Source organism: Herpailurus yagouaroundi, unplaced genomic scaffold (genome assembly GCF_014898765.1).
Source record: "Herpailurus yagouaroundi ecotype Mexico unplaced genomic scaffold, PumYag 182, whole genome shotgun sequence".
Lineage (NCBI taxonomy): Eukaryota > Metazoa > Chordata > Mammalia > Carnivora > Felidae > Herpailurus > Herpailurus yagouaroundi.
This window is the reverse complement of record NW_024412413.1, coordinates 6,115,524-6,132,494: the sequence shown is the minus strand read 5'-3', so window position 1 is coordinate 6,132,494 and position 16,971 is coordinate 6,115,524. Positions and strand designations below refer to the sequence as shown.

Sequence of the window (16,971 nt, the reverse complement as noted above, 5' to 3'; positions counted from 1 at the left end):
GAAGCCTGGGGAGGCAGAAGGTCAGGTTGAGGGTTCAAAAGGGCCAGGGTGGCTGGCCTCTGGGGACCTGAGGACTTTGTCCTAGGGAGGAAATGGGAATCCCCAAAACTACTGACCAGGATTCGGGGAGTAATTAAAACTCCTCTACACTGAGGGAACACCCAAAACTCTGGAAGAAAGGATCCCTGAGGGCTGTGTCTCTCTCCCTGGGCCCTTCAGACCTCGGGCCTAGCAGGGCACTGTCTTTGACTCCTTTTAAACACATGGTAAGAACTTATTGTAATTAGTTAATGCTTCTTTAATGATTTTATTTACTTATTTTTCATGTTTATATTTTGAGAGCAAGAGAGAGCAGGGGAGGGGCAGAGAGAAAGACCAAGGATCAGAAGCAGGCAGCCGGAAGCCCAATGCAGGGTTCAAACTCCTAAACGGTGAGGTCATCAAAAGCAATGCTTAGACTGAGCCACTCAGGAACCCCTAAAGATTTTATTTTTATTTTTAAAAAATTTTATATTTTAAGTAATCTCTACACCCAGCGTGGGGCTTGAACTCACAACCCCCCAGATCGAGAGTCACATGCTCCACTGACCGATCCAGCCAGGCACCCCCACCGCCGCCGCCGGAACTCATTTTATTTTATTTTATTTTATTTTTTAATTTTTTTTTTTTCAACGTTTATTTATTTTTGGGACAGAGAGAGACAGAGCATGAATGGGCGAGGGGCAGAGAGAGAGGGAGACACAGAATCGGAAACAGGCTCCAGGCTCCGAGCCATCAGCCCAGAGCCCGACGCGGGGCTCGAACTCAGGGACCGCGAGATCGTGACCTGGCTGAAGTCGGACGCTTAACCGACTGCGCCACCCAGGCGCCCCCGGAACTCATTTTAAATACATGCTTTTTAAACTTGAAAACTGCAGGCCCTGTCCTTTCTAATGGTGATGGAAAAGCACAGGGATCCACTTGGGTCCCCTTTTGGATACCAAGGAGGACTTTGGGATCCCTTGGATTCTCCTTGCCCTGTTTCCACACCTGCTTTCTGTTCACTCTATTCAACTGTGTATTATAACAAAACACCACAGCCTGGGTAGTTTATAAACCACAAATTTATTTCTCACGGTTCTGGAGACTGGAAATCCAAGGTCAGGGTGCCCCAGACTTCCTGTATCCTTGAGTGGGGGACTGGGGGACCGGAAGGGAGCTTTCCTGGGCCTCTTTTAGAAGAACACTGATCCTGGGGTGCCGGGGTGGCTCTGTTGTCGGTTAAGTGTCCGACTTTTTTTTTTTTTTTTTTTTTAATATTTGAGATAGCACAACTGGGGTGGGACAGAGAAAGAGGGACAGACACAGAATCTGAAGCAGGCTCTGAGCTGTCAGCACAGAGCCCGATGTGGGGCTTGAACTCCCAAACTGTGAGATCATGACCAGACGTGAAGTCGAAAGCATCCCACTCCTGATTTCAGCTCAGGTCATGATCTCTCGGTTCCTGGGTTCGAGCCCCATGCTAACAGGATAGAGCTTGCTGGGGATTCTCTCTCTGTGCCCCACCCCCCCACCCTATTGGTGCATGTGAGCTCTCTCTCAAAATAAATAAGTAAACATGAAAAAAAGAGCACTAATCCCATTAGTGGAGCCTGCCTGATCTAATTGCCTCTCAAAGACCCCGCCTCCCGATACTGTCACCCTCTGCATTAGGTTTTCAACGTATGAACTTGGGAGTGGACACAAACATCCAGAGCACAGCAAACTGGGGGAAAGCCAATTGCAAAATCAGTCGCCAAGAGAATTCTTGTGTTGTGCTTCCTCTAGGTTGGAGTGTCTTCATAGCTGCTTGAGCAGGAAAGGACATAAAAGAAAACCTCCCCAAGGCCTGTTTTCCAAACGAGGAATTAGGGGTCCAGAGGGGCTAAGGAACTTGTCCAAAGCCAAACGGCCAAGCTGGACTAGGACCCAGGTGGCCCAGCAGCCGAGTGCCCCGTGGCACAGTGTCCCCGTGCATAGGTAATGAACAGAAGCAGTGAGACGTGGGTATTTGCATAAATGCATCACAGAGGATCCTTACCTTGCCATGACTTCTTTCCCTGTTGCTACGCCGACCCACCTCTTTCCACTTTCGCGGTGGCCGACCTGACCGGGTGTGGATGGGATGGCGGGGGAGGGGGGGGAATGATGCACAGGTTTTGCATCATTTCCACTAGCAAACATTCCTGGGCGTACTGATGAATCGGGCCCAGCCCGGGGCTCCGGGGACCTGGAGTTGAATCAAGCCTGAGCGGACTCCTGCCGGACTTTGACCTGAGCCGGCTGCAGAGGCCAAGAAAGTGTCTCGGGTTGGAGGCCAGGTTTAATGCAGCTCCCGCCCTCGCCTCGGGTGCGGGACAAGCCCTTCCCAGTTCTAAACCTCATCTGAGTGGTGGGTGATGTTCCTCTGCCTCCCAGAGAGGGGTCAGGCCTGTAAAGTGCCTGATGCCGAATACTGCACACGCGTGTTTACATTCGCCGTCATGCCAGCCTCCCCGCTCACGTGCTCAGAAGGCACGATGCTCACGATGTATATCGGGCCGTGACTGGGCCCTACGCACGGCCCCAGCATGTCCGTTACGTCACTGTTCAGTGGGGAAACTTATCTGGCGTTTCAGGCCCCAGCAAGGCTTTTTTTTCTCGTAATTGTCAAAGCTGCCTGCCTTTTTCTAGTATCGTCAACCTGCGTTGCTAGGCCGATGTATTTTTGGAGCCCGGGGGTGGGGAGCACGATTGGGTGGCCGAGAGGCTCTGAATTTCCGTTCTCAACCTTCCTGATCCCCCGTCGGTGAAGTGGGGCAGACACCTCCTCCTGAGGGAGGCTGGACTCAGCAGCTGCACGAAAGAAGGACGTGGGATCCCCGAGAGCCCTTAGCAGCAGGCCCAGAGAGGACAGTCCTTGCCCGAGGCCACAGAGGCCAAGCCGAGATGGGCCACCTGGGTTCAAGTGGGTCAGGCCAGCATGTGCGCTGGGGTTCCGGGGGCGGAGGGCTGCGGGGCTGTGGCTCCCGGGGCCCATTCCAAGCTGCCACTTTCCAGATCACCGAACAACTTCCACAACCCTCCAGGGGTGAATTTCCAACTTGTCTTTCTACCTGAAACCCCTTTCTGCCTCCTTCCTTCTCTCTCCTTTTTCTCTCGCTGCTCCCTGTCTCCCCCCCCCAGTTAATTTCTCCATCACTCAAGGGAAGTGAGCCCTGCCTGCCTCAGAGGAGCGGTTTTGGGCATCTGCAGGTTCCTAAGGGTGGAGGCTGGAGGCCAGACTTCCCCCACCAGGTGGGGAGGGTGGGTTGGCGACTTGATTCCTGAAATAGACCTTTAAGACAGATTATTTCCATTTCAGAAAAATTCCAGCTGTTAACCCCAGAACAGTTTTTGCTTTATTTTTTGAATCTGCGATCACAGCACGTGGGTGATAGTAAAGGTTCGAGAACACAAAAGCGTACAGTTAAAAAGATTCAGTCCCCCTTCCCCGCCCCTGCTCTGTCCCAGAGCGACCCCTTCCCCTCTTCACTAATCTCCTTGCCTCTTTCAGGAGATGATCTGTGCAGATAGAAGTGTTTGTCTGTTTATGTCCTTTATTGTTTACACACGCTGGGCAATACAGTTACAGTTACGAGCTGTTCTGTTCCCTGCTGTGTGCATGTAGCCATGTGCTTTCAAGATCTTGGCACATCAGCGCTCACAGGTTGGTTGCTTATGTTTTTCAAGGCTGCCGGGTACATGCAGGGGTCTGTACAGGAACAGTCCTAGAAACCAAAGGCTCTGTGCACTTGCTACTTTGGTAAATACTAATCTCCCACTCTCCTGGGTTTGTTGATTCCTTAACCAGCTTTGGAGCCCCTGCTGCGGGGCAGAAAGGGGGCAACAGCTGTATCTGTTAATCTCACTCTTTGCTCTGGAGGCTGTGCTATTTCCATGCAGAAGAGCTCTGAGCTAGGCTCAGAATTAGGTGACTGGTCCTGGTCACACAGCGGTGGCAGAACTGGGACTGGAAGGAACCTGGGTCTGTCTCGGCTGAGGTCAGGGCTTTAATGCTTGAGCGAGCACCTGATGCTTTGAGCGCTGGGTGCTCTGTAAACCAGGACCCCACCCCCGTCGTGGGCAGTGGCAGGGCTGGGGATTGGGTCAGGTGTGGGTGGGAAGCCCCGATGGAAAAATACTGAACCGAGGACCCAGGGTTTCTCGGCTGGGTCCACCCCGCAGCCACTGGCCCCGTACCCAGGACTCCAGTGACCTGTGGGAATTGATGGGGCTACAGGGGTGTGGCCACCTGTTCCAAGGCATGCAGGGACACATGGCAAGGCTGGGCTTGGGGAGACTCAGGAAACCGCAGGCTGCTGGGTCCAGAGCCCACCCCTCACCATCTCCCAAGCCCCGCAGGTGTCCTTGTGGCTGTGTGGGCTGCACTCTTCTGCCCAGAGGCGAGATTGGCATCCCCAGCTCTGCCAGTAAAAGAGCGCTCCTGGCTGGTGTTTCCACGGAATGTGTAGGAGGGTGAGCGTGTGGGCTGCAGCCTGGGTGGGGACGCAAGGCTAGGTGCGCCTGCCTTTTTGCAAATCTGCTGGAAGAAAAATAGATTCTTAAGAGCAGTCCAGGCCCCTGGGCCACCAGTGACCTCAGTAACGGCCTTTGTTTGGTCATTTGTCAAACGTGCTCTGTGCCGTGTGCCGGAAGCCAGAGATCAGTGATGATGGCAAGCTCCCGGTTTGTCACCTTACGTGGTGTTGGTGTTGGTGTCGGGACATTAACATTACTCTTTAATTTCTCGGTGGTTATTTTTTTATTAAAAAATTTTTTTAAATGTTTTATTTAGTTTGAGAGAGAGCATGAGCGAGGGTGGGTCAGACACACACACACACACACACACACACACACACACACAATCTGAAGCTGTCAGCACAGAGCCTGACGCGGGGCTCGAACCCACGAACCACGAGACCATGACCTGAGCTGGAGTCGGAGGCTTAACCGGCTGAGCCACCCAGGCGCCCCAAGTATCCTCATCTAGAAGGGGAAGAAGCTGCAGGCACAGAGAGAGTCCATGCTCTAAACCCCCAAAGAGGAAGAAACAGCAACTCAGTGTGGTCGGTTGGAGATAGAAGGGACCAGGGACAGGGGCTGCCTGAGCTCCCTGAACCCCCCCCCCCCCCCAGCCTGGCTCAGAGGACCTAGGAAGGCAGTGCCGGGGGCTGAGCTCTCGGCAGAGTGTGGTTCACGGAAGTACGTGGTCTTAAGTGTGTGGGACCTTAGCCAAGGTTGGATTGGCAGTGCTGGGGCTGGTGAGGTGGCCAGGGGGAGAAGAGGGGGCCCTGACAGCCGCGTGCCACAGCTCCCGAGGGGACTGGGGAGCCGAGTGGAACGGTGGCCGGGTCAGATCTGAGGCTGCTGCACGGAGATCAGATTGGAGAGATTCTGGTGGAGACTGGAGGCCGGCTGGGCATCTACAGAAGAGCCAGGCGGGAGGTGACCAGCTCTGGGCTCCCCTGGGGTGGTGGGACTGCTTCAGGGACCTTGGCTCCCACCTCCCTGACCACACTCTGATTTCTCCCCCTCAGATCTATAGCCCTAAGGCCCACCCAGGCCTGGCTGGGTGAGCATTTCATGAGAATCCTTGCACAGGGCTTAAGTCAGGGCCAAGTCGGGGCCGGACAGAAGTAGGTGCTCAGACATCAGTCTGGATTATCGTAGGCAGTTTGTGCTGCTTCTTACCTGGAAAATGAACCCTATTAGTTTGGGGTCGTTAATCCCCAACTGATAGATAAGGAAACTGAAGGCCTTGCCCGAGCAAGTGAGCACTTGGGTTAGGAGGTTCACCCAAGACTCCCCCCACCTGTCCAGAGGGTCCCATGCTGGAAGCTTAGCTCCAGTGAGCAAAAGCACAGACCTGGAGAGGGGAGCCTGTCCCCGGTGTCTGTCCCCGGTCAGCTCAGACTGGAGGTCAGTCTGGTGGGCTCGGGGGACCCTTAGGAGGGGACGGCGTAGACCCTGCCCCCAAACAGTTCAGTCTGCTGGGGCGGTCCCACCCTACCGCACACCCAGCCCTGGAGCTAGTGAGACGCAGGCCTCCGCCTCCCCCCTACCCGCCCGCCCCGCCCCGCCCCGCCCCCGCCAGCTGGGGTGCTCGTGGTCACTGTCCCTGGTCAGGCACATGCTCCTGCAGGGCTCGGGGGCCCCATTCCCATTTGGTGCCCAGGGATCCTGGGAGGGTCTGCTGGAGGCGGATGGATGCTGGGACAGTGGATGAAGGGGAGGCTCGGGCTACGTGCCCACCCACCGAAGTCCCGTAGTGGCCCCTTGGCTGCGGGGAGACAGGGCTTTCCATGGGAGCACACCGCAGCCTCTGGGGAGAGAGCAGGCCCCTTGCTGGGGTGTGGTGTTGAGGTTGAGGGCTGCTGGGGGCGGATGCAAATGAGGGCTGGGGCTGCTTTTCTTGGGGGATTGCCATTTGCATAGACACCAAGCTCCCCGGGGCCTGGGGGCAGCCAGAGGCCCGGGTCCCAATTCCTTAAATGCCCCCCCCCAGTGCAAGCCGAAGGGTGTACTCAGTCCTCAGACTCTGTGCGGTGTTAAAATAGCTCAGCTGTGAGAGTTGTCTCTCTCCGGGTCCTTCATGCCCTTTGCTGAAGTTTGATACCGTTTTTCTTTTTAAAAATTTTTTTTAAAAGTTTATTTTGAGAGACAGAGTGAGTGAGCGGGAGAGGGGGAGAGAGAATTCCAAGCAGGCTGTGCACGGTCAGCACAGAGCCCAGTGTGGGGCTTGAACCCACAAACAGCAAGTTCATGGCCTGAGCTGAACCAGGAGTCAGACACTTAAGCAGTTGAGCCACCCAGGTGCCCCTTACATTTTTCTCCATAAAAGCTTTAAGGATTTAAATTTTTTAAAAATTGTTTTTAAGTCTTTTTTTTTTTTTTTAACTTTTATATTTGAGAGAGAGAAAGTGAGTAGGGGAGGGGCAGACAGACAGACAGAATCTGAAGCAGGCTCTGAGCTATCAGCACAGAGCTTGACGCGGGGCTCGAACTCCCGGATCGCGAGATCATGATCCGAGCCAAAGTTGGATGCTCAACCGACTGAGCCATCCAGGCGCCCCAGTCATGTTTAAAAAAATCAGATTCATTCCTGGGGCGCTTGGGTGGCTCCGTGGGTTAAGCGTCCAACTTCAACTCAGGTCATGATCTCGCGGTTTGTGGGTTTGAGCCCCGTGTCAGGCTCTGTGCTGACAGCTCAGAGCCTGGAGGCTGCTTCAGATTCTGTGTCTCCCTCTCTCTCTGCCCCTCCCTGGCTCATGCTCTGTCTCTCCCTGTCTCAAAAATAAATAAAAACATTGAAAAAAAAAAAAAAGATACAGGGAAGGGGTGCCTGGGCAGCTCAGTCGGTTAAGCGTCTGACTTCAGCTCAGGTAATGATCTCGCGGTTCGTGGGTTCGAGCCCCTCATCGGGCTCTGTGCTGACAGCTCGGAGCCTGGAGCCTGCTTTGGATTCTGTGTCTCCCTCTCTCTGTGCCCATCCCCCACTCGTGTTCTGTCTCTCCTTCAAAAATAAACATTATTTTTTTAAAATCAGATTCATTCCTGACTGCAAGCCTTCTATGTCTGCAAATACAGATTTATTTGCTACTGTATTTTCTGGTTGCCTTGTTGCTGTTGGTTTTTGCGTGTTGATCTTGTATCTGGCAACCTTGAAACTCTTCCGTGATTCCAAGAGGTGATTCTCTTTGTTTCCTACGTGAATGTTCATTTCATATCTGCTAGAAATCGTCTTTCTCTGATCCTCTTGAAACGATCGCATTTTGTTCCGTGGCTTGAATGTTCTGCGTCTTTTATTATTTCAGCAGTCTAAATGATTTCACTGGTAGAGTTCTTTTTTTCCTTAATGTTTGTTTATTTTGAAAGAAAGCTCGAGCAGGGGAGGCACAGAGAGAAAGGGAGAGGGAGAGAGAATCCCAAGCGGGCTCTGCACTGCCGGCACAGAGCCCATCCGACGCCCGGCTCCATCCCACGAGCCGTGAGATCATGACCTGAGCGGAAACCGCAAGTCGGACGCTTCACCGGCCGAGACGCCCAGGCGCCCCTCTTTCTTTTTTTTAAAGTCAGCTCTATGCCCAGCGTCAGGCTTGAACTCATGACCCCAGTATCAAGAGTCATGCCCCAGAGACTGAGCCAGCCAAGTGCCCCACACCTCGTAGCTTTTAACTGCTACCTAGCATTCCCTGGAACAGATGAATAAGGATTATGCACTCAGAACAGTGCCCGTGCTGCTAGGTTGCTGGCAGCAACGTTTCGGGTTTTTAGAAATGCCACCTGACCCTCCCTGTTGGGGGCGTGCTGGCCTGATGGTGTGGGAGGGAGTCGCTGGGTCTCAGGCCTGCAGGTGCCCTCAGCAGGTGGTAGCACCCCCGCACCCCCTCCCACCAGGTCTGACCCGACAGCTCCTTTCAGCCCACAGGGGATGGTGCTGCCCTGACAGGTGCGGTGACATATGTCAGGCCACGGGCTCTTTGTGGCCGTTGTGGCTGTGTTTACACGTCTGATTTCTCCAGCCCTCGCTCCTGCTACAGCTGCCTTTCAAGCTGGGCTTTCATCTGGAACAGACGTGAGCCTACTGGCTTCCCTTTAGGAAACCGAAGCAGCCCTCTTGAGGCCAATTCTGGGCATTTAGTCTCTCTGGAACAATGCTGTTCTTGTGTGGTGTCCTTTCTCAAAGGCCAGAGTGCCCCAGCCTCTCAAATCTCAAATACCTGTCTGCGCCCTTGATGACATCACAGCGCGCCCAAATCTGACCGCGTTTTGGATGCTGTGTTGAGAATAACCTGTCGAGACTCGCCCTTCAACACCTGGAGGACCCAAACTCTCTTCTCTGCTCCCGTGAACCTGTGTCCTGTCTTTGTGTTTCCAGTCATCACCCTTTAATGCTGAAAGCAAGTTGTGTGCGCACTCTGGCGTAGACCCGGTGTCCCCGGAGGGTCCCCGCGTGCGGGATCCGCTTCAGGGATGAACATTGTCCACCCTGGACCTGGGGAGCAGTGAGGCTTCACTCTCTCTCTTCTTGGCTTAATCCTGAACTTTTCTAAGCCGCCAGTGTCCTCTTACTAAATACCTGCCTTGAAGGTTAGGGATCCAACGAGATGACGAGAAGGTTCTGTCAACTCAGGGCAGGCTAACATGAAGAATCAGAAAAAATCGTAAAGCCCAGGCCGTTATCGTAAGACAGTGGGTTGAAGTGCAAAGGTCATAACAATTGGTGCCCGTTCCCGCAGCATCACTCCTACTAAGTGACACAGCTGGGATTTGAACTCGGGTCCTTTGGGTCCACATCCTTCATCATATTCTGGACCTACGGCTGTTCGGTACAATGTGGGGTAAATTGTGGTGAATCGGGTCACAGAATCCTACCTATCACCGGCGACGACTTGGGAGTCCACAATTGGACTAGGAGTGCTAAATATGTGAATGGTGATTTGAACGTGTTGAGTTTTCTTTTTCTTTTAAGACCTTTTTTTTTTTTTAATTTTTAATGTTTATTTTGAGAGGGAGAGAGACAGAGAGAGGATGAGTGGGGGAGGGGCAGAGCAAAAGGGAGACAGAATCTGAAGCAGGCTCTCCACCGTCCGCACAGAGCCCGACGTGGGGCTCAAACTCACCAACTGTGAGATCATGACCTGAGCTGAAACCGGGAGCCGAAATCAAGAGTCAGACACTCAACAGACTGAGCCACCCGTGTGCCCTGGGTTTTATTTTTCTTCCACAGCTGGGCTGGCTGTGGCTTGTGTTTTTGCGAGCGTTGGATCATGCCATCAGAGAGCCGGGCTCTGTCCCTGTCTCCTCTGCATATTCTTGGCATGCTGGGTATCCTTAATGTTCAACACCCTGGGGTCATAAAATGGCTGCTGCCGCTCCAGCCTTCACTCCTGTGTTGAAGGCAGCAAGGAGTGGGAAGAGCCGCCCTGGCTGAGGCCGCTCCCTTTCAACTCCCGCGTCAGACTTCTGAGGCCTCGTTGACCGGAACTGGGCTATATGCTCCCCACCAACTGCAAGGCATGCTGGGAAAGTGAGGACGGGAGAGTCCCGGTTGGCTTAGACGCACCAGGACTCAGTCAGTGTCTCTCTCCCCCAGAGAAGAAATGTCTCACGCAGGACCCCTCTCCAGGAATGTCTTTTTGAGCACCTTCCTGCAGGAGCATGGCCCGGAAGTTCTGGATGTTCCTGGCATGACCGATCTCGTGGAGTACTATGATCCTGGGCCCTCCCCTAACAGGTAGGTCCCAGTAACCCTCTGGGAGCCCCACCCCACCCCCCATTTCTGGTCAGTGACTTTCAGGATATGGTTAGAAGAGCAGGCCTTGTGGGCTCCCTAGGCAGGGCTCCAGAGCGGAAATTCCCTAGGTGTGGTCGTGGAGGCCTTGCCCTGGGCCCGGCAGCTCTGCTCTGATAACCAGCCCACAGAGGCCCTCGGCATCCAGCATATTCCCAGGACGGGTCTCAGCACTGCTACCAAAATGGCTTAGACCTGTGGCTTTAGGGCCGGGTGTCTCCTGGCCCTCAGTGACCACGATCGCCTCTTCACGGCCTTCTGAGTTGGTTCCACATTTTAGAAAATCAAGATGGAGCCTGAGGCGACTTCCCACATGGCTCCTGTTAGGGTGGCAAAGGAGGGGTCTTCCCAGGATCAGCCCCTGGCTTCTGGATGGTTCTCTTCTGCCTTAGGCCTCAGGATTGATTCTCTTAATCTCTGTTAGGCCCTGGACCTGGGCACTGGGGTTGGTTGGGATTTTAGAGCTGGAGGGACCTGAAAACCTGCTTCCTCTTCTGTCCCTGCTCCACTTGTAGATGGCAACAGGGGACGTTCCACCTGGGGCAGTGTTTTGCTGAGGTCCCACAGGGTATTGGGATAGAGGTGGGCCCTCAACCCTCCATCCGACCTTTCAGCACCGCTGGAATAAGAGAGCACGGACCCCTGGGAAACTTGGGCAGGTGGCCGGGGCTGAGCCGGGATCCGCTGGGAGGCCTGTCTGCCTGGAAATTCCCAGATGGAGTGTGCGGGCAGACCCCCGAGAGCAGGGCTGAAGCCGGCCCACTGCCCGGAAGGTGTCGGATTTGGAGATCAGGTGTGAGCGCGGGCACCTCTTTCCATCCGCGATTCCAATCAGTGAGCGTAGGGGCCCGGGAGCCCTTCCTTTCTGAAAGGAGTGAGGACACCAGGAGGTTTGAGGATTGGGAAGCAGGGAGCAGGTCCTAGAACCCCTCCCACCACGAGGAGGGTAAGTTGAGGCTTCATAGGAAGCCAGTCCCAGTGATCCAGGGGGCTCAGAGCCCCAACCTGCCTAGCCCCCGCTGGGTGGTCTCTCCAGCCTTGAGTTATCCTTGGAGGGGAGAGGGAGGCTGGAACAGAGGGGGGGGAGCAACCCGCTGTTTATGCAGCCGCTGAATGGCTCCCTGCCCTCCCTTGAGGGGCCTGCACGTCAGGCAATGCACCTGCGGACGGGGCCTCGCTGGCTTTTTCTCACTGACAGGTTCTCTGCTCCCACACCTCGCTCTGTTGCCCCTGGCATCCCAAGAGGCCCGGTGCCTCTTGGCACCTGGCCCGGTGCCTGGTGGGCCTGGGTGTGTGGGGTCAGTGCACAACCACACCCCTATTCCCCATGCCCTCCCTACAGCAACAGCCCCGACGATGTGGCCATGCGGCTGGCCTTCATCGGGGACGAGATGGAGGTGAGGTGGATGATGCCCCGCGTTGGCGAGCTGCCCGGGATGGCCGTGTACAGGTGAGCGGCGCCCCCAGGCCCTGGGAGGAAATGGCTCCCCTCCCAGGCAGCCCCGAGCCCGCAGCCCCTGCTCCCGGGCACCAGACGAGCGGAACCCAAGTGCCTTTCTCTGCTTCCTCACCGAGCTGAGGCCAAATGTTTCCAAAAGGGCCTTGACCTCACGAGCAGACGGGGAATGCCAAGTGTGCTCGGGGGGAGCTGTCCGTGCATCCTGCCCGGAGGCATCTGTCCTGAGCACGCTGTGCCTTCACGATCTGCCAGCATCTCTGTGGGTTCTCAGAACCTCCCAGAATTTCTCAAGGTGGGGGTGTTCGAGACCAGAGTGAGAGTGGTTTCTTCTTGGTCCCCAGAGAGGCAGCCTTCTGTTGGCGAGCCTGGGCCTCCATCACAACAAAGATCCTCTGGACGGAGGACGTGCTCCCCTGGACCTGCGTCCTTGGGCCTGCGGGCAGAGGAGCGTCTTCCAAGGGCCAGCTCCAGAAACCAGACCAGACCCCCAGCGGCCTGGGGGGCGGGGGAAGGAAACCGGAAACTGGATGAATTTTAGGCCCAGAAACCGCCCATGGAGAGAGGCCCTCATCCATGGAGCCAAGGGGGATAGGCTGGCGGTGGATGCGAGGGGACGAGGCCCTCTGCTCCCCACAGGGGTGCCCTGAGATGAAGGCCGTCTCTGTCCCTGTTCCTGCAGTAATGGCCCCGCCTCCCCTCCCATTTGTCTCCCAGCTTGGCCTTCACCTACAGCCAGACGGGCCTGAGAGGTGTTCTCAGAAGTCTCATGGATGGTCTGGCCAACCTCAGGGAGAACATACGGATCTGGGGCTTCCTGACCCTCAGGAACAGGGTAAGATCTCGTGACCTCGACTTCTTCCCCTCCTGCACGTGGTGACACGCTCCCTGGGGCATGTCCTCTCGGGGCACCACAGACCCCACTGACTCCCTGTTGTCTTGTCTTGCCTGCTTCTCCTCTTCGCTACTCGTGCCCGGTCCCAGAGGCCTCTGGCTTTGAGGGCTCCATGCTCGAATTCAGGAGCGTGTTTGCCGGCGTCCCCGCCTGCCCTCGTGCTTCGTTGGGCAGACGTGACTGGTTCCTCCCTCCTCTGCCCAGCAGGCGCCTCCTCCCCCTGAGCACCTCTCCTCACCCCTCCTCCTTCCTCCGGGGCCCGAGTCCCCGGCAGACTGGCAGCCCGGGTGGCCTGGCTTCTCCTCCTCTGCCTTGTCCTCGGGGGCCTTTGCCCCACCCCACCTGTGCTCTCTTTCTGGCCACCTCGGCCCAGACCTGTCCCGTGCGGAGCGGGGCGCTCCTGTGTCCCCCACCTTCCCTGACTCGTTCTTCCCACCCCACCGTCCGCCACGCGGGGCTCATCCCCGTGTCCGCGGAGCCGGCGTAGGAGGCGTCGCGGCCTGGGCACCCCTGTTCCAGGCTGGAGGTCCTCACCTCTCTCCCCCTCCCCCTCTCCCTTCGTCCCACAGGTGTCCCCCAACTCGGGGCGCGGGCTGGCGCTGTCCCTGCTGCTGCTGGTGTTGCTGCTGGGCTGGGGGCTCCACCTCCTCCAGTGACTGTCCCCTGCTGCTCAGCACGGGGGCGGGGCTGGCCTCGCCCCCCCTGACCACCACCCTGGAGGTGGCCTCAGTTGGTTTTGTTGTCTTTTTAACTGTTTTCTGATGATCCCTTTTTTTTTTTATATTTAAACTCTGAGTGCTGGGACACTACTGAGGTTTCATACTAGTTTTTTCTTTTTCTTTTTGTAAGAGAAATGAATTCATTATACCTCTGGGGTCGTTACTGGGTAACTGCCCGCGCCAAGGCCTGGCTGGGCCTGCTCTCCGGGCCCCACACCGCGCAGTGGCCGGTCCTTCCTCTAGCAGGTCGGTCACACGGCGGGCAACGGGGGGAGTGCTGGCCGCACCCCCGTGTCTGTGATGCCCGCAGCGAAGAATCTGCTGGAATAGATTTGGGAGGGGTAGGAGAGCTCAATAAAATGTTGGTTTCCAGCTGGTCTCTGGTCCTCTCTGGGGTCTGCGGCATGGGCTCCTCTTGCCCCGTGCAGGAGAGTCAAGGTGGGTAAGGGGGGGGCAAGGGGAGCGGGCGGAGAAAGGGCGGGGCGGGCGCCCAGCCACCTGCGCGTGATCACACAGCCTGCAGGCTCTTTCCTGCACCTGCTGTCAGAGTTAGGCCCAACACGATCAGGTTTACTCCTCTGCCCTGCCTGGTGCCTGAAACCTACCGTTAGGGATTGTTTCCTTTGGGCTGTCAGTCTCTTATAATCGGGCTGCCTACCCTCCCTGTGTTTGGTCGTGTGGCTTGTGGGGCTACTCACATAGGTGCGGAGGCGGGGGAGAAGGGGCACCAGTGCCAGGCTTCCCGCCGTGCGGGCTCAGAGTGCCCCAGGCCTAGGCCTAGTGCTCTTTCTAGACCACCAGGCCCTCCTCCCAGAACTTGTGCTCTGACTCCCTGCACCTCCACCCACAGTCCCCGATCTCAGATGCCAACGCTGGGCTGGGGTGAGCCACTTGCCTCCAGCCCCTCAGCCCCCCATCTTCTCCAGCCTCCCCTTGCTGTCGTCCCCTCCAGGGCCTAGGCTTGGGGAGCCTTCCCTGCCCTCCATTCAACCCCAGAGCCGTGCAGCGCCCCACCCTCCAGCCAGGCTGGTCAGGTCCTGCCCATTCCAGCTGCCCCCTCCCAGCCACCACTGGGCCTCCCAGGCTGCAGCTCTCTAAGGTCTGGCCCCTCACAGACTCGAGGCCTGATTTCACCTCCTTCTCCTGTGTCAGTTGTCCCTTGGGGCTATGTCAGGCCCTCCCCAGGCTTCACAATGCAGGCCCAGAATCCCCCAGTTCCCAGGTCCTCGCTGGGAATGTTCCATCCTGACCCCTCGCTCCACCCAAAGAACACTCCATCCCCAGACAGGCACCACTGGGCTTGGAGACCTGGGAGTGACCCAGGGCTTGCCCTGTGTGGGTGCCCTGACGCTAAGGCCCTGGGGATCCACTGTACAATCGGTAGGTCAGGCCATGGCTAGACCCGTTCTAGGGGCACCTCTTGGTTTTTTGTTTTGTTTTTTTTTTTTTTTCATTTTTTTTAATGTTCTTACTTATTTTGGAGAGAGAGAGGGAGACACAGAATCCGAAACAGGCTCCAAGCTCCGAGCCGTCAGCCCAGAGCCCGACGCGGGGCTCGAACTCACGAACCGTGAGATCAGGCCTGAGCCAAAGTTGGACGCTTAACCGACTGACCACCCAGGTACCCCTGGAGGCACCTCTTCTAAGAAGTCTTCTGTGACCACCAGCTTGCTCTCCCCTAAACTGTGGGGACAGAATTGCCCACCCAACCACGTACCCAGCTTAGATGTTAGATGTGGCCAGGGGTGCCCGTGGCTTCTCCAGGAGTTTGGGGTTCTTCAGAGAGAGGAGGGAAAGGAAATGCTGTTTATGGAGCCCTCGGGTATAGCTGATGCAGTGGCTCCTCCCTGCGGGAATTTGGGGACCCCTTCCCCAGCGTTCTAGGGTTTGTGATATTCACACCCATGGACCTCGGAGGAGCCCCTACTGTGCTAGGCTTGGGCACAGGTCCTGGGGGTGTGAATACCTGGTCCCTCAAATCTCCCATTGTTTTTTGGGAGGAAAAAAAGCACACGCAGATGAGCTGAGACCTGCGGGCCGTGTTCTGAAGGCGGGAAAGGACTGAGAAAGTGGTGGGGCCGGGGTGGACGAGCCACGGAAGACCAGGCCCGTCTGGAGACGCTGGCTGTGGCGAAGATGAGAGGGGAAGGGTCACCCAGCTACTGGGAGCAGCACGTACAAAGGCCCCACCCAGGCCAGGGAGACTCTCCTGAGCACGAGGGAGGTGGCCGCGGCCAGTGTCTACTCTGTTCGTGCCAACCCCGGGGGCCTTGATGAGCTGGCCCCAGCGTCTGCGCCCCCACGCGAGGTGGTGGCCTCTCGACCTCCCGAGCCGACACGACTGCGGCCGTCTGGAGCCAGCACTTTACTTGTCTCCTCAAGAGAGCCCACCCTTCCAGGTGGGGAAACTGAGGCCCAGAGAAGGAGGGGGCTCGACCAAAGTGGCACTAGGATCTGCCAATCCCCGATCCAATTGGGGTCCTCTGACCACCAACGTGAGCCGGTCCGGGCAGTAAGACGCCGAGGTTGAGGCCCACAGACGGGGAAGGGGGCGCAGCCAAACCCAGTCTGGTTCATCCACGTGGCAACTTGCACGAGCTGCAGACAGACGCTGAGCAACAGTGTTACCGGAAGTCACTCTCCCAACAACCGCCAAAAGGCAGGACCGGAGGCCCGTCCCTCTCCGGCAGGGGGCAGACCGCGTGGTCGCCCAGGGGCCTCATGATTCCTGAAGCATCTCTGCGTGATGCCCCTGTCTCCTGGGCCTCTGCAGCAGGTCCCAGGGGACCACAGGGTCCCACTGCCACAGGGTGGACATGGACCCTGACCCCCTGGGGAGACAGGAAGTACTTTCCCAGAGGAGGGGATGAGGCTGTGGAGGCACGAGGGGCCCCCTCTTTGCGGTTTCAGAGGCTTTTGACCAAGGCCCTGGGTCCAGGCAGCATTTCTGCACGTGAGGCAGCAAGACCTGATTCTCTTAGAAGGTGCCCAGGGAAACCCAGTCCCGCCAGTCAGGGAAGCGGCCCCCGGCCCCCGGCGGACTGAGGGAGGCAAGCTGCCGGGAGGACCAATGGGCCAAGGGTCTCTGGTGGCGAGGGACCCGAACGTGGTGGCAGGTGGGATTCCTGCCTCGGGGTGGGCCGGCACCGTGGGACCAACTATGGCAGAGGGTATTTTCCTCGGGGTGGGGGGGGCCCCCCGCGAACCAACCCGCATCCTGCCCAGAAGCCGGACGCAATTTCCACCACCACCCAGACCCTGGGCTCCCCCATGACTCCCTGCACCTCGTGACTCACCCAGACTCCAAGTCTGCGGGAGCAGGGTGGGCGAGGGGCCGCCCGGCCCGGGTCTCCCCCAGTGGAGGTGAACACTGCCTGCTTTCATCTTTCTGTTTCCCCCCCCCCCACGGGGCAGAGATCTTGCCAGCTTTCTGGAACCTTCTTTAAGGTAGGACCATATGTCCCTTGACTGCTGTTCCATCCCTGTCCTCTGGCTTGGACCTGAGGACCCAAGGACCTGGGAGCACCATCCCAGACCCCCGAGGAAAAGGGCCGTGGCCCAGAGAGGC

The 16,971-nt window shown here is 57.0% G+C and overlaps 1 protein-coding gene across 3 annotated transcripts in view; it reads left to right on the top strand.

Moving 5' to 3' along the window:
• Positions 1–13,775, top strand: part of BIK (BCL2 interacting killer) — an 18,019-nt gene extending 4,244 nt beyond the window's left edge. For 2 of the 3 annotated variants that reach the window (XM_040490616.1, XM_040490618.1), the window contains exons 2-5: positions 10,136–10,276; positions 11,676–11,783; positions 12,507–12,624; positions 13,254–13,775. In XM_040490616.1, the coding sequence (XP_040346550.1) occupies positions 10,143–10,276; positions 11,676–11,783; positions 12,507–12,624; positions 13,254–13,340 (447 nt within the window). In that variant the 5' untranslated portion in view covers positions 10,136–10,142 and the 3' untranslated portion in view covers positions 13,341–13,775. Of the gene's footprint in view, positions 1–1,570; positions 1,999–10,135; positions 10,277–11,675; positions 11,784–12,506; positions 12,625–13,253 lie in introns of those variants that run through there. The other variant, XM_040490617.1, reaches the window with a different exon arrangement.
• Positions 13,776–16,971: the final 3,196 nt, after the last annotated feature.